The sequence below is a fragment of the Delphinus delphis genome, chromosome 1 (assembly GCF_949987515.2).
Source record: "Delphinus delphis chromosome 1, mDelDel1.2, whole genome shotgun sequence".
Lineage (NCBI taxonomy): Eukaryota > Metazoa > Chordata > Mammalia > Artiodactyla > Delphinidae > Delphinus > Delphinus delphis.
In genome coordinates this window covers 34,990,911-35,006,904 of record NC_082683.1, presented here as the reverse complement: position 1 = coordinate 35,006,904, position 15,994 = coordinate 34,990,911, and the positions used below count along the sequence as shown (strand labels likewise).

The 15,994-nt window shown below is 52.1% G+C and overlaps 2 protein-coding genes and 1 long non-coding RNA gene across 3 annotated transcripts in view; 1 reads left to right on the top strand and 2 right to left on the bottom strand.

Annotated features, from left to right (window-relative positions):
- The first annotated feature begins 1,526 nt into the window (after positions 1–1,526).
- On the top strand, positions 1,527–14,888 carry LOC132420205 (uncharacterized). Its single transcript, XR_009518328.1, has 4 exons — positions 1,527–1,695; positions 1,882–1,956; positions 4,572–4,709; positions 14,705–14,888. It is a non-coding gene; the product is annotated as an uncharacterized lncRNA (long non-coding RNA).
- On the bottom strand, positions 1,803–5,035 carry TMEM125 (transmembrane protein 125). The gene is made up of 3 exons (XM_060004405.1): positions 4,940–5,035; positions 3,503–3,652; positions 1,803–3,262 (listed from the first exon to the last, which is right to left on the bottom strand). Exon 3 carries the CDS (start codon positions 3,118–3,120, stop codon positions 2,461–2,463), a length of 660 nt encoding a protein of 219 aa, XP_059860388.1. The 5' UTR covers positions 3,121–3,262; positions 3,503–3,652; positions 4,940–5,035; the 3' UTR covers positions 1,803–2,460.
- The window catches only part of CFAP57 (cilia and flagella associated protein 57), a 77,239-nt gene continuing 71,376 nt past the window's right edge, over positions 10,132–15,994 (bottom strand). Inside the window, exon 23 of the mRNA XM_060004392.1 lies at positions 10,132–10,496. Coding sequence (XP_059860375.1) covers positions 10,282–10,496 — 215 coding nt within the window. The 3' untranslated portion in view covers positions 10,132–10,281. The remainder of the gene's footprint in view (positions 10,497–15,994) is intronic.

Here is a 15,994-nt window from a genome sequence, read left to right as displayed (position 1 = left end):
CTTTAGAGGGACAGAGAGAGAGCAGAGGGGCCAGCGGATGACTGGTTGCCATGGGGACCAAGATGGGGTTTAGTGCACAGCTTTGAGCACACAGGCTGGAGGTGGGAGGTTGTGGGGGTCAGCTTTAGTGAATCAGGAAGTATTAGCATTTCCGCCCCACCTGGGCCTCCACCCAGCTCCTACCATCCTTCTCATGTTGTAGCTGGGTGTGTACATGCCGACTTCCACTGCCCTTTGGAATAGGTCCACAGTGTCCTCTGTGGGCACTAACCATGCTCGTCATCTGGCATCCTTCCCAGGAGAGCCTGACACGGGCCTGGCCTACAGTAGCTGCTCATCTAGACATTTTCCTGTGTAACTCTTCCCCCCCGCCCCAATTTTCTGTGTTTCTGTTTTCCTTTAGTTTCTTAAAAGAAATATCGTGAAAGAGTCTAACCCTGTCTTAGCTGAAAAGAAACAGGATTTATCCCTGTTTAACAGGAGGAAGAGGCATTCTGTGGTCCTCTAATGGCCTAGGAATTGGGTGATAGTGAGAGCTCCCTCTTGGGAGCCCGGGAAGAATGAGAGTTTCTAGAGAAGACAGTGCGGGGCCTCAGGAGGGAAAGATTCAGGGCCAACAGCGGACAATGGGCTAACTTCCCTACCCTTCCTAGTTATAGGTGGGTCTCACCAAGCCGAGTCCTTCATCTGCCCATCCACACCTTACTATGTGCCCAGGCCCGTGCCAGGACCCCCCGTGGTGGAGTCACGACAATGGTGCAGCGTCGCTGGCTCGTGGGTGTGTTGAGGAAAGAGGGAGGCCTGTCGTGTTGGGGAGTCTGCACACTAGCCTGCAAAAGCAAGGCGGAACCTCGGCACCTGAGGTCTCTAACCTGGATGCTGGGTGGAGGGTGAGACGGGGACCTAGTTCAGGGTAGAGAGGAGAGGGGCTCACATTTGGATATGTGGAGTCTGAGGTGCACGGAATTCCCGGCCTGGGAATTCTCCCTCCCAGGCCTGGCAACACCCTTTCCCTCATCCATTGGCTTAGTGTTTTCTCCAGGAAACTGCCTTGATCTTGGCAAGCCGAAAGCAATTTTCTCCCGTCAGAGCCTCTGTAGCTCCACATTTAACACCTGTTAGGCAACACGTTTGTCTGGCTTCCCGGCCTCTCTTGGTGTCCCCCGTGGGGCTTCCTATAATCTTCATTTTGTGAAGCAGCAAGTGATGAAACAGTAACTGGCGCTCTTGGGCGTTCCTCCAGTGGACCTCTGTCCTTGTCACACAGGAAGCGCCCCTGCATCCAGAAAGGGAGAGCCCTTCCAGGGCTGACCCCAAGCAGGCAGGTACTCTCATGCCCAAGCGGGCGTCCAACACCCCTCCTGTGCCTGGAAACCCAGAGGCAGGTCAGCCGGTGCTGCAACTACACAGAACAGGATGTTCTGGTTTCAGAGGTGGGGTTAGGAGCTGCAGCCTCCAGAGAAACCAGGCGATAAAACCCCAATACTTCAGGCTTCATCTGGAACCAGCACATAAGCAAATGAGGACTCACCATCCTCCCTGCCCACAACACCCTCTCCCTGGGACCAGAGACGCACTACCTTCCTGAGGCTAGGCATCCCCTCATCCCGTCTCCCCTCAGGCTTCCTGGTACCTATGAGCAGAGACCACAGGTCTGGCTGAGGATACCTTCAAGGCACCTTAGGTCAGCCTGAGGTAGGCGCGATATGTTCCCTTTGGGGGGGTGGCCGGGGGTGGGGAAGGGAGGGGGAGGGGAGGGGAGGTCTCTTGGCGAGATGGTGAGATAAAGACAACACCACTAATAGCAGTCACCACTTTTATTGCACATCTGCCGTGTGCCCGGTCCTTCTATACGTAAATAATATCATTTGATCCTAACAGTTGACGACCGTGACCATGACGCTCAAGAAACCAGGGCTCAGAGAGGTTAAGCCACTTGCCCAAGGCCCCCACCTGGTGAGTGGTAGAGGGGGGGACTGCGGCCCAGGCCTGTCATGCCGGAGCCTGTGTTCTGTCCACTCTGTCACCATTCAGTCTCCTTGATAAAAGGGTTCACTGGCGCAGTCTCTGGGGCAGGCAGCAGCCTCTCCTGGGGAAATCCCTGACAGGCGTTACAGGGCAGAGTTGCCTTTGAGGGGTGTTAGGGATAGGGGCCAGGGACCTTCAGGGATCCCAGACCCTTCTCTGCCTAGAGGCCCCGGACACAGACAGGCAGACTGACGGTTCCACGAGCTCCAAGGAGAAGCAGTTCCCTCCTTGTGACGTGGGTGTGTGGGTGCAAATCGGCCCCTCATCACAGTCACACAGTCACTCAGAGGGCTGAGCAGTCCTGGGGACACCCATGCAGTCACTCTCCCCTTGGTGCGTGTGCACACACGTGTGTGCACACACCCTCACTCGCGCCTGGGCACGGCTCTGTGGAGGCTGAGGCAGGTCACGGGAAGGAGGGCCCGGGCTCCGTCAGATGAGGCTGGCGATGCTGGACGTGGTCTCACGATGCTGGCCAGCGGACAACCGTCCTGAGATGCTGAAGACGCTGCCATTCCCACTGTGGTCACTGCGGGCGGAGGGGGCGGCCGCACGGGTAGGGGGACAGTGTCCGCTCACGGCCACCTGATACAGCAGCAGGCCCAGCAGCAAGAGCGCACCTGAGGCAGCCAGGGTGACGCCCACGAACAGCATGGCGGCCAGCGGCCGGGCGGGGGCAGGGGCGGCGGCCAGCCCCGCCAGCGTCAAGCCGGTGGCCAGCAGCACCAGGCCGCTGAGCAGCACCACCAGGGCGTCGGCCCCGCCGCCGCTGCGGAGCAGAGCCACGTGGCGGGGCTGGCGGATGCAGTTCATGTCCTGCACGGCCGAGCTCATCAGCTGCTTAACCAGGACCAGCAGGGCCAGCAGGCAGAGCACTGTGCCCACCGCCAGACGCCACTCGCCCGAGCGGCTGCTGGTGGAGGACAGCAGGGCCACGCCACCCGCCCCACAGCCCGCCACGAGGCCCACAGCCACGGCGAAGCAGAGCGCTGAGCGCCGCGGCTGCTGGGACCACCACAGCTCCACCTGCTCCGCCAGCACATCCGGCGGCAGCCCCCGGCCCGGCGGGGCCCGAGCCTCTCCCTCAGACATGGCTGATCCGGCACGAGTAAGGGCAGAGGGCCGCGTCAGGGGGCAGAGGTACGGATCATGGCCTGGAGCCCCCACTACCTGCGCGGCAGCCGGAGGCCCAGAGTCCTGTTCCTCGCACGGTCCAGGGGATGGTCACCATCACCTGCAGCGGGGAGAATCACACTTGCCATCTCCCTGGCCCACCTGCCCCTTATGGTCTCTCCTGGGAGCCTTGGGGGTGGTCCCTGGGAATCTTCCCATGTCCCCTGCAACCAACACCTCCCCAGGGAAACCTCCTCCCTAGCACTGCCCCCTCGGGAATGCCTCTCCAGAGATCTCAGGAGAGCTCCCTCCACCCAAAGCATCCTCACCCACCCAGGGAACCCCCTGCCCAGCCCCTGACCTCTCTGGCTCGGGCTGTCTCAGTTGCCTGTCCCATCCCGGCTGGCCGAGGGAGCTGGTGCCACGGTGGACGATGGGACTGGATGGAGACCCAGAGATAAAGCCTCATTCAGGATCCGACTCACATGGCCTCAGCTGTCACCGCTGGCTCCTGCGGGGAGGGTTGTGGGGAGGGAGGGGGCTTATGACTTAACCCTTCTGCAACCAGCTGCTCGACCCTGAATCTTCTCTCTTTGGGCTGCGACTCCTTCTCCGCGAGTCAGGATCTGACCCCCAACACCCCATCCCACCTCACAGGCATGGCTGCTGGTTCCCCAATCCCTCTCTCTCTCAAACCCAGATCTCCCTCCCAAGCTCCAAGACCCATAGGCAATTGTCACCTTGATGTCCCACAGGCACCTCTGATGCAACGGCTTCCAACCCAAGCTCGTCATCTTACCGCAAACCCACTCCTCCTCTTGTGTCCCTCCCTTGTGCGTGTCACCTCTAAACATGTCTCCGTCCCACTCCCTGCCCTCGTCCTCCTGCTTCTGCGTTTCAACCTACCTCCCCCCAACTTCCTCACCGGTCTTCCTGCTTCCCCCACTCTTCTCCCTCTCACCGCACTCCCATGCCATCCTCCTCCACGATTTCTCTAAAGTGGTACAAAGGGAAGGAGGGCTTTGGACTGGACCCCCAGCTGCAGTCCCTGCCACCGTGGGTATGTGGACGAGGGACCTCGCAGTGGTTCCTCATTGAACACATCCTCCAGAGGCCAGTCAGCATGACTCCCACTGGGCAAAGTATAGCAGCCTGGCCCCTGCCCTCAGGGAGCCCCAGTTTATAGCAGGTGTGTTCCTGTGATGAGTGCTGGCTGTGGGTTAGTTAGAAGAGGGGCTTGGGGGAGGTCAGAGAAGCCCCCAGTAAGTTCACCTCTTGGAGCTCAGGACCCTTATCTGAAAAGTGAGAATGATAACTTTAATCTTGAGAGGTGGGGGCATTAACATCTCCAGGTCAGAATTCCAATGGGAATAGATGCCCAGAGCATGCTTTCTGAATAAAAGAACACAACATTCTCTCCTCCCGTTTAGGACCGGACTCCTGCTTTATATATAGGACGCAGGTCCTGGATCATTCAGGACTATGACTTCATGGCTGTACGTGGGTTACACCGCTGATGAGGTATCCGTCCTCCACGATCCCTCAGCAGGGGTTGCCCCACACGCGAGGTAGGACGGGCAGCTGCAGGTGCCCCCAAGGGAGGTGGGGGAGGGGCCGAGGGAGGGGCCCTGGAATCAGTCCCAGCATTCCCCAGGGCTGTGACTTCACGGGTCTGAAAGTGCTTGCACAGGTGTGCCGGGACCATGGAGCCAGGCTGGGGGTGGGGTGGAGGCTCTCAGGGGAAAAGCCAGTGGGAGATGGTGAATGGTGGGGGTAGGGGGGACCACGGGGCACTCACAAGAAGCCTGGAGGTGCTGGATCCGATCTGAGCAGGCAGGGCGGGCAGGTGGGGCGCTCCAGCTCTGTTTCCGGGGAGGCGCTTCACCTGCCTGACCTGCACCTGGGTGAGCTCAGGCGGGGGTGGGTGGTGGGGGGGGGGAGGATCAACAGGTGTTTCCAAGGCAGGGCCTGAGACGATTGGCTGACGTGGCGCTGCTCCTTCTGCTGGGCTGAGGCATTCCTGGGAAGGGAGGGGCTTCTGTCCCTTGCTGTTAGGGCACGAAGACAATTTCCAGACCCGGGCAGCAGTAGGAATGTTGTCCATCTGCCCCAGAGCCCGGACCCGAGCCCATCCCCCAGCTCCAACCCAATTTAGCTTTAGTTCCAGCCTTAAACCCAACCCCAGCCCCAGCTGCAGTTTCAAACCCTAACTAGAACTCCTAGCTCCAACCGAGGCCCCTACCCCACATCTCAGCCCCAACCCTGAATCTCAAATCCCAACCCTGACGCCCCAGCCCCATTTCTAAACCCAATTCCAGTCCCAGACCGAGATCCCAACCCCAAATCTGGCTTGAAACCTCAGCTCCAAATGCTGGAATTAGATCTTAGATGGCAGCCTCATCCTTGGCCCCAACCTTGACCCGTGTTCCTGAGTCCAGCCCCCAAATCCCGACTCCAAGCTCAACTCCTGCCTCAGCCCCACACTCCAACACCAGCTGGCCCCCAAGCCCAGCCCCAGTACCTCCATCCCTTGGCGCTTTCCCCTGGGCCGGAGCCCCACAAGCCCCTTGCCCATTCTCCTTCAGAGCCTCAAGGGCCTGACCAAGGGAGGTTTGCCCCACGTTTTGGCCCCCCTGAGGAGGCAGGATTTGAGTGCACAGGGAGGAGGGGGTAAAGGCTTTTCAGGTGGGAAACAGGAGCTCCCTAGCTTAAAACACTTGCAGAATAAACACTTCGGGATAAATGCCATATTCCTTCACAAGGCTCACAGAACCCCTGCTATCCACCGCAGGCCAGTCATTTGCCCCTGGCCCCTGCCCTCCAGCCGGAATGCCTGTCTTTCAGTTATGTATGCTCTGCACTGCTCTGCCCTTCCGCTTGGTTTTTGAACTCAGAGTTCTCTCTCCCTGGGATATTTACCACACCCCACCCCCAGCCTTGGTCTGGCTAACTCAGCTTCTTCAACTGAGATGTCACCTCCTCCAGGAAGCCCTCCTTGACCTCTAGGCTGGTTCAGGTTCCTCTTTGGGGCACCTATGGCCCCCATGCTTCCCCCACAACTGCTCTTACTGCATGTGCTGTGATTGCCCTATTTATTCACCTGTCATCCCCCACTAGATGTGTGGTTCCCAGTGGGCGCAGGTTTAGTGCCTGTTTTGCTAACCCTCGTGACCTCAGCAGCCAGCACTGTGCCTGGCACATGGGAAGTATGCAGTAAACATGTGTTGAATGAATGAACTGTGAACTGCCAGATGTGGGGCTACGCAGGGAGCTTGTGAGATGTAGCTGGAAAGGCAAGTTTGGCTCAGGTGGCTCAGGGCCTTGAATGCCTTGGTGAGGCATTCGGACTCATCTGAGGTACTCATGGAGGGTTCCAGAGTATAATGGGGACACGGCCAGGGCTCTGCTTCTAACAAGTGAATCTGGCACCACACACTACACGATGGGCGGCGGCGGTGGGGGGGGCTAGTTGGAGGTAATTGTCGGCTGGATTGAACCCCTTGTAATGCCTCCTGCTGTCTCTCCTTTTGGTGTGTATGAAATAGACAAGAAAAACAAAATCAAAGTTATCTTTCCATTATCAGCTCACAGAATAATTTTGCTGGACCTGTCCATGCTTCTCTTTGCTTTGCTCGGTGGAGATGATTGGGGGCCTGGTCATAACTCTAGAGCAGCACGGTCCAGTAGAAATATAATACGAGCCACATATGTAATTTAAAATGTAAAATCGTCTAATAATCATGTGAAAAAAGTAAAGAGAAACAGGTGAAATTAATACAGTGAAATTTTAACTTAAGCCCCAAATATTTTCATTTTAATACACAAGTGATTGAGCTCTTTCAGTCTTTTATTTCGTCTTGAAAATTCGCTGTGTATTTTATGCTTACAGTGCGTCTCAGCTCAGACTAGCCACTTGTCTAAAGCTCGCCACGTGTGGCTTGCAGATCCCTCGCTAGATGGTTCTTCCCCTCAAGGAAAGGTTAGGGCAGGCTGGATCTTGGGGACAAACATGTGGGTTTGCCACTTTGCAAAGCATTATAAAGGAGTTCCCTGCCCTGGGGTGAGCGGGGAAGAAGGGGCCTGGCTGTGCTCAGTGGCTTTGTATTCCTCTTGCCCCTCTGACATTTATTTTCCTCCTGGTCCCAAGGAGGGGCTGGTCCCAGCCAGACCCATCCATGTCCAGCTGTCCTGGATAGAGCTGGGCAGGGGAAGTCATGAGATCCACGCCCCCCTGCCCTCCACCGGCTTCCCTTGGGGGTTTGAAGGGAATTTTTTGGATGGAGGGAACAAAGCCTAAAAGCTTCCAGTTTAAACATTGATTGGGTGAGACTTTGTTCTCATTCTGGGTCTTATCGAATAACTTGGAGTTAAAGTGGACAGGCAGGCTCCTCGCAGGGCTGTTGAACTCTGCCCCAAAGCAGAGGCTGTTGAGGCAGCTCAGATGGGCGGTACTGAAGGCGGGGGAGGAGGTGGCAGTGGGCAGAGAGCCTGAGGTGTGGATTCTAACTGATCCCTTAGACCAGCGGTCCCCAACCTTTTTGGCACCAGGGACTGCTTTCGTGGAAGACAATTTTCCCACGGATTGAGGGGTGGGGCGGGGGGGATGGTTCCGGCGGTAATGCAAGCGATGGGGAGCGATGGGGAGTGGTGGGGAGCGGTGAGGAGCAATGGAGAGCGGTGGGGAGCGGTGGGGAGCGGTGGGGGGCGGTGGGGAGCGGTGGGGGGCGGTGGGGAGCGGTGGGGAGCAGTGGGGAGCAATGGGGAGCGGTGGGGGGTGGTGGGGGCGGTGGGGAGTGACGGGGAGCAGTGGGGAGCGGTGGGGAGCAGCAGATGAGGCTTCGCTCACTCTCCCACTGCTCACCTCCTGCTGTGCGGCCGGTTCCTAACAGGCCTTGGATGTGGCCTGGGGGTTGGGGACCCCTGTGTTAGACGGTGGGAGGACCCAGGAGAAGGGAGAGCTGTAGCCCAGCCTGTAGCCCAGCCTCCCTGCTTCGGCCAAGTTCCCACCTCAGGCTGTTCTCCACCCGGTAGCTAGAGTGATCCTGTTATAAGGTAGAGCAGGTAAAGTCCTCCAATGGCCTGTCTTACCCAGAGAAACAGCCAGAGTCCTCCCACCATCTCAAAGGCCTTCTCTGACTTCACGCCCCGCCTCGCTGTCCCTCTTCTGCTTGTGCTTGCTCAGAGCCTTTGCACTGGCTGTTCCCTCTGCCTGGAGCTCTTTCCTCCCACGTGGCTCCCTCCCTCACCTTTTTTCAGGAAGGTGCTCAAATGTCACCGCCTCAGTGAGGCTTCCTTCCTGTGTCTAAAGTCACAGCCTTCCCCCTACTTCTTACCTCTCTGCCCTTCATTCTTTGATTTCCTTTATTCTCTCATGTTTCTCCTTAGCACTTGTCACTGTCAAATATGCTATATATTCTTATCTGTCTGGAATATTGTCTGTCTACCGCCCTGGAAGACAAGCTTCATGAACGGAGTGGTTTATGCATCCTAGCTCCTAGAACAGGCCTGGCATGTAATAGGTGTTCAAGGAATGCTTGTGAATGAAAGCATGAACAGTGGAGAGAATATTGGTTTTGGAACTAGATTGAACTTGAAGGTCCCAGTCCCAGCTCTAGCTCTGCAACCTTAGAAAAATGGCTTAAACTCCGTGTGTCCCAGTCTATTCATCTGTAAAATGGGTACAATAATACTTAGTCTAAATAGTTGGGGGGGGGCGATAAATAATATAATTCATCCAGCAAACATTTACTGTTTCCCTTCTCTGGACCAGGGATTGTGCAGGTGCTGGAGATGGTGGTGAGCGAAAGAGGTCCCATCCTTGCCACCCTGAAAGGCAGTTGGAGAATAAAGGGCTTAAAGCACAGGTGCAACACCAGGTCTTCAATGGCTCCAGGTCCCCTGCCCCCACCCCATGTTCCATGACTGACAGCTGCCCCAGACAGACATCTTTTGGAATATCTGCTCCACTCACAATGACCAACTTCACTACAGGGATGAATGAACCCCAGTAACCAGCATTCTATCCTGTGACCCACCCCTATGGGTACAGTTGATTAGGTAGTGGTGAGCTCCAGGTTCAAGCTAGGCCCCAAATATTCTCCTTGGGCAACTTAAAGTTAGACTAGAGACTCCATGTCAGCCTTGCGGCATCTACTCATCGGATGCTAAGGGTCCCCTTCTGCCAACTTACTGGCAATGGGAGGCTGGTCTATAGAGAGGCAAGAATAAGAGAGGGAGAGGGGGTTCCAGCCATGTCCCAGGTCTTAGTTCAAGTCCTTCTCGAGCTCTGGTTGTATCTCAGCCCTGAGATTCCATGACGCACCAGGAGAGATCGGGGGCTTAATATTTGTTATTTGGGTATTAGAAGGGTGTCTGGCTTCTGCAAGTGGGAGAAGACAGGGACATCTGGGTTCTTAGTGCATAAAAAACCACCTCTCCTGGTATGTGTGGCTGGGCCACCCAGTGTGGGGTCTAGAGGAAGAGGTGGCCCCCAGAAATGGAGGAGCAGGGCAGGGCCCTGCAGACCGAGGATGACAAGTCTAGAGAGGCGTGGAGGTAAGAGAAAGAAGGGCAGAGTTCTGCTTATAGTCCTGACACCAGGGTCTGCAGCTAATGGAAGATGTGGGGGAACTCTACCAACTTTGCCATGTTCTTGATTTTACTCTCACCTTCACACAGCTGTGAAAATTCTCAGAAAACCTCATTATGTTTCATAAGTAAGAAGAAAACGTAGGAGCCTTTGTCTGGTCCTGACGTGGCTGGCAGAGGAGAAGGCAGGTCAGAAGCGACAGGCAGCCCTGCCCTTGAGGTCCAGAAAAGAGCGGGGAGGGGCGTGGGATCTCTGCAGTGACAGGCAGCCCTGTGCCCGGACAGGGACTAGCAGTGGTGGCTTTGGGTGAGCAGGAGCCCCCTGGGCCTCAGGGTCCCTCTTCCCTTCCTCCCTCCCCAGCTCCCTGGCTAAGCAGAGAGCTGGACGTGATTGTGGGAGAACACCTTTATTCTGCCCGTGTTCCAGGTTCCCCAGGGCAGGAGGGAGAGGCTGGTGTGGACAGGGCTGCAGGGGCTGCAGCCCAGAGTCAGGCTGGGGACGAGAGCACCGTGCTTCTTCCGGCGTGGCTGGAGACGGCTCACCAGAGTGGGTCACTTGGTCTGCAGCTTTAAGTCTGCTTCTGCCCCCAGGAGGGAAGGCAGCCGCATCCCAGTGAAGGGGTGGAAGCCTGGGACCTGCTCTTGCTCTTGGATCTGGTCTCTGAGGCGCTGGATCTCCAGGCGCTGCATCTCAATGATTCTCCCGGTTTCTTCTTGCTCATTCAGTCTCATGGTGGGAGGCAAGCCTGGTAAGTCTTTGCCGGACACTGTACGGGACAGAGCAGGACTAGTGTGGGCCTGTTACTGGGCTGCTGCAAAGCTTCTCCTCCCTCCCCCTCTAACCTCCATCCCCGCACACATTTATGCAGCACCTGCTATGGGGTAGACACTCCAACCCAGATGCTAGGGAGATAGAGATGAGCCATTTCACTGTCTAGCAGAGAAGGAGAAACGAAGAGACATGCTTTGGAGCGATAAGGCAAATGCTAAACCTGACCTCAGCCCGGCCCCTCTCCTGAGCCCGGCAGTGTACCTGCCCCGAGCCCCCTCCATTGGGGGCTGCTCAGTCCCCACACCCCAAGCAGAGTGGCACTCTCCTATTGACCCGGGTTGGCCTCCAAGCTGCCAGTCCTCCTCCTCACGTAAACCTGCTCCCGGAGACCCCTCTCTAGCCCTCCTGCTGTGGCCACTCACTCATGTTCCCTGAGGACGCCCCTCGAGACTCTCAGCCATCCTCCTGTCTCAGTGCTGTCCTGGGTGATGCTGGTGTCCACGAGGGTCCACGGCTCACCCCACTCCCCGGCCTCACGAGGCTAAACTCTCAGCATTAATTGTTTGGCCTGCACGTCAGCTCCACACCCACTCTGTGGCTTCCCCTCCCTTGCCACGCCCAGGATCTTTCACTCTAGTGTTCCATTCACCACTTCTTAGACTGAATTTAGACCTCATCTTCCTGGACAGCTCCATTTTTTACCTACTAAATGGGTTCCTCCTAGATTCACTCCTTTTCTGACCAGGTAGACCCACAGTGAGTTTCTTCTCCCATCTAGATGCCTCATCCCTCTGCCCCAGGTTCCCTGCCCAGCCTACATCCAAGATAATCTGAGCATCCAGGGTCGCCACTTTCACATCTGGCCTGCTGTGCGTTACCGATAAAAGTAACACACGAGATTCAAGTTCTTGGTTTCCAACCCCAGACGGACTTTATGTCCATAGTCAGCAAACTCTCATTCCCCACAGAAGCACTTAGGAACTTCGATCTTTACTCCAACTCCTCTGCCCTACTTAGAAAAAAAATTGTGGTAAAATCTATATAGCATTTACTAACTTAACCATTAAAAAAAAATTTATGTACTTATTTATTTATTTGGCCGCACGGGTCTTAGTTGCAGCACTCGGGATCTTCGTTGCTGCTTGTGGGATCTTTTAGTTGTGGCATGCGAACTCTTAGTTGCGGCATGTGGGATCTCTAGTTGTGGCATGCGAACTCTTAGTTGCGGCATGTGGGATCTTTAGTTGCGGCATGAGAACTCTTAGTTGCGGCATGTGGGATCTAGTTCCCTGACCAGGGATCGAACCTGGGCCCCCTGCATTGGGAGCGCAGAGTCTTAGCGACCTGACCACCAGGGAAGTCCCTTAACCATTTTTAAGTGTATGGTTTAGTAGTGTTAAGTACATTCACATTGTTGTGCAACTAATCTCCAGAACTCTTCTCATCTCGAAAAACTCAAACCCCATCCCCATTAAACAGCTCCCCAGTCCCCCCACCCCCAGCCCCTGGTAGCCACCATTCTGCGTTCTGTCTTTATGAATTTGATGACTCTAGGTATCTCAGATAAGTGGAATCATACGGTATTTGTCCTTTTGTGTCTGGCTTAGCATAATGTCCTTAAGGCTCATCTATGTTGTATCATATGTCAGAATTTCCTTCCTTTTTAAGGTTGAATAATATTTCATTGCATATATAGACCACATTTTGTTTATCCATTCATCTATTGTTGGAAATTTGGGTTGCTTCCACCTTTTGGCTACTGTGAATAATGTTGCTATGAGCATGAGTGTACAAATATCCTCTTTGAGACCCTGCTTTCACTTCTTTTGGGTATAAACCCAGAAGTGCAATTTCTGGTTCATATGGTAACTCTGTTATTAATTCTTTGAGGAAACACCTTACTGTTTTCCATAGTGGCTGTACTGTTTTACATTCCAATCAGCAGTGCACCAGGGTTCCAATTTCTCCAGACCCTTGTCAACACTCGTTACTTTCTGGGTTTTTTGTTTGTTTTTTCTTTTTGGTTTGGTTTATTTTGACAGTAGCCATCCTAATGAGTGTGACACAGTATCTCATTGTGGCTTTGATTTCATTTCCCTAATTGTTAGTAATACTGAGCATTTTTCATGTGCTTCTTGGCCATCTGTGTATCTTCTTGGAGAAGTGTCTATAGTCCTTTGCCCATTTTTAAATCACGTTTGTTTGTTTGTTTGTTTTGGAGTTGTAGGAGTTCTTTATATATTCTGGACATTGACCCCTTATTAGCTGTATGATTTCTCTCATTCCCTAGGTTGCCTTTTCACTCTGTTGATTGTGTTCTTTGATGCACAGAAGTTTTAAATTTTGACAGTCTAATTTATTATATATTTTCTTTTGTTGCCTGTGCTTTTGATATCATATCCAAGAAGTTATTGCCAAATCCATCCTCTCCTCTTCCCTTAATGGATGACATTGCCACCGTCTTCACTGAGGAACGGTGTCCCCAACTCCCTCACCACAGTCAATCTTCTCTCAGTGGAAGAGGGTTCTCTTTCTTATCTGCTGCCAACCCCTTCCCTGGAGGAAAAACTAGAAAAGAACAGACGATGGTGGCCAAGGAAGAGAGTATTTTAAAGAGGAAGTGGTCAGCAGTGGCCAGTGGCCAGCTTGCCTTGGCCTCTAATTGACCTGATGGGGCCAGCATTCAGAGTACTCAACTTATCCCATCCTTCCCAGGAGAAGTCTGGATCCTTCTCTGTCTGCCTTTGCTCCTTGCCTCTTCTCCTTTACTGCAATTTCTAGACTCTTGATCTTTCTAGGCTCTTGATTTCTTCTCTTTTCTAGGTCTTGACCCTTCATCCACCTTCTGCTACTGGTTGTCCCTGGTAACCATCTCCTCAGTCAAGCTGTGGCCTAGCCATGGAGCCCTGGGAAAAGTAGCACCCCTGGGAAGGTATAGCACACAAAAGCCTACCAGCCCATCCACCTACCAGCCCATCCACCTTCTTGGGCCTGCGTCACTCGCCTCTGCCTAGTTTCTGTTTACATCCCTGCCTTATGCTTTTTTCATATACTTATTATAGGCATCTGTATATTTTCTTTGGAGAAATGTCTATTCAAGTCCTTTGCTTATTAAAAAAATTTTTTTTGTTGTTGTTGTAGTTAAGTTGTAAGAGTTCCTTATATATTCTGGATGTCAACCCTTTATCAGATATGTGATTTTCAAATATCTTCTCCCATACCATGGGTTGCCTTTTCACACTTTTCGATAGTGTTCTTTGATGCACAAAAGCTTTAAATTTGGATGTAGTCCAATTTATCTACTTTCTTTTTGTTGTCTGTACTTTTGATGTCATATCTAAGAAATCATTGCAAAATCTAATATAATGAAGTTTCCCCCTATATCTTCTTCTATGAGTTTTATAGTTTTAGCTCTTATGTTTAAGTCTTTGGTCCATTTTGAGTTAAATTTTGTATGTGATGTAAGGTAAGGGTCCAACTTCATTCCTTTGCATTTGGGTATCCAGTTTTCCCAGCACCATTTGTTGAAAAGATTGTCCTTTCCTCATTGAATAGTCTTGACACCCACATTGAAAATCATTTGACCATATATGTGAGTGTTTATTTCTGGGCTCTGTATTCTATTCCATTGGTCTATATGTCTATATTTATGCCAGTACCATACTGTTTTGATTACTATAGCTTTGCTGTAAATTTTGAAATAGGAAGTGTGAGGCCTTCAACTTTGTTCTTTTTCAAGAGTTTTGGCTATTTGGGGTACCTTGAAACTCCCAATGAATTTTAGAATGGATGTTCTATTTCTGCAAAAAAATGTCATTGGGATTTTGATAGGGATTACATTGAATGTGTAGATCACTTTAGATAGTATTGACATTTTAATAAATCTTCCAGTCCATGAACAAAAGATGTCTTTCCATTTGCTGGTCCTAAGCCAGACTTAGGTTCTTCATGATCAAGGCAGACAATTGGTAATACCTGTCTTCAGCCACTACTGATGAAACCTCCCTTGAGTAAAGCTCTATGACACAAGTGGCATGATATTTGGTTTGCTTCAGAATAATCTACTATGGGTGTGGGAGGGAATAATTGGGGCGGGGGGTGTGTGGCGATAGCGATGAAACAAGAGCGACCGTTGTTCAAGTCAGGGAATGAATTCATGGGGATTCATTAGAATTTCTCTCAATTTTTGTCTATGCCTGATAGTTTCCAACACAGCAATAAGAAGAACCTGGCTATATCATGCAGCATCCTGAGGAGGTCTCCACTGGTTATTTGCTAGGCCGCTGGGGCATATTTGAAATAATTTTTTAAAAGAGAAGTTTTGTGATTGTTCACAGACACATCTATGCTTCACCTCCAACTGAAGATGGTTTCACCTCCAAGAAGTCAAGTTGATTTTAACAGATTGATTAATTAAATTCAATTGATTAATTAAATTCAGATTGATTAATTAATCTGAATTTTTAACAGATTGATTAATTAAATTCAATTAATTTATTTATTTGGCTGTGCCACGCGTCTTGTGGGATCTTAGTTCCCCAACCAGGGATTGAACCCTGGCCCTCGGCAGTGAAAGCGCAGAGTCCTAACCACTGGGCCACCAGGGAAGCCCCCAAGTTCTCAGTCTTTTTAACACATGCTGTGCTCTTATGTCAGTTCTTCAGAGTTAATATTGTTCTTCAGGTACTACTCACAGAGTTTACCCTCTCAACTTCAACTCTAACGACAATGGCGTATGAGACAACAATTATATATATATATATATATATATATATATATATATATATAATTTGTAACAGTTCAAGACTCACAAACAGTTATGAAAATAGTGCAGAGAGTTCCTGTGTATCCTTCAGCTACCCTCCGCCAATGATAATACCTTGTGTAACCACAGTACCTGAGGTGGTGATATTTGAACGACCCAGTCCACAGCTGTGGAATGTTTCAGTTCATTAGGGTTTCTAAGCTTTATTCCTGAAGGTAAACCACCAGAAAACAATATACTTGAACTATGTTGGCTTAATTTTCCACAATAATACCTTATACTCTTGCTTTTTATTGATTGTCCAGATAAGAAATGGACACCTGAAGAATGTTTTTTTATTGTCTGAAAACCTACCGTTAAAGACTGTCAATTACGTTGTTCAATATCCCTTTTTTCTTTTTCTTTCTTTTTTTTTTTTTTGCGGTATGCGGGCCTCTCACTGTTGTGGCCTCTCCCGTGGAGGAGCACAGGCTCTGGACGCGCAGGCCCAGCAGCCATGGCTCACGGGCCCAACCGCTCCGCGGCATGTGGGATCCTCCCAGACCGGGGCACGAACCCGCGTCCCCTGCACCGGCAGGCGGACTCCCAACCACTGCGCCACCAGGGAAGCCCCCAATATCCCTTTTATAAGGCTCCATGTATTTAGTTTCTCACAGAACTTAGTACCAGGGAAAGGTTTGTTCCTCCAGAAAAAAACTTCCTTTCCATATGAGAGCTATGTAAACCAT

Coding starts and splice junctions, on each gene's coding strand:
- TMEM125 (XM_060004405.1), bottom strand. CDS start 3,120: ATGTCTGAGGGAGAGGCTCGGGCCCCGCCGGGCCGGGGGCTGCCGCCG.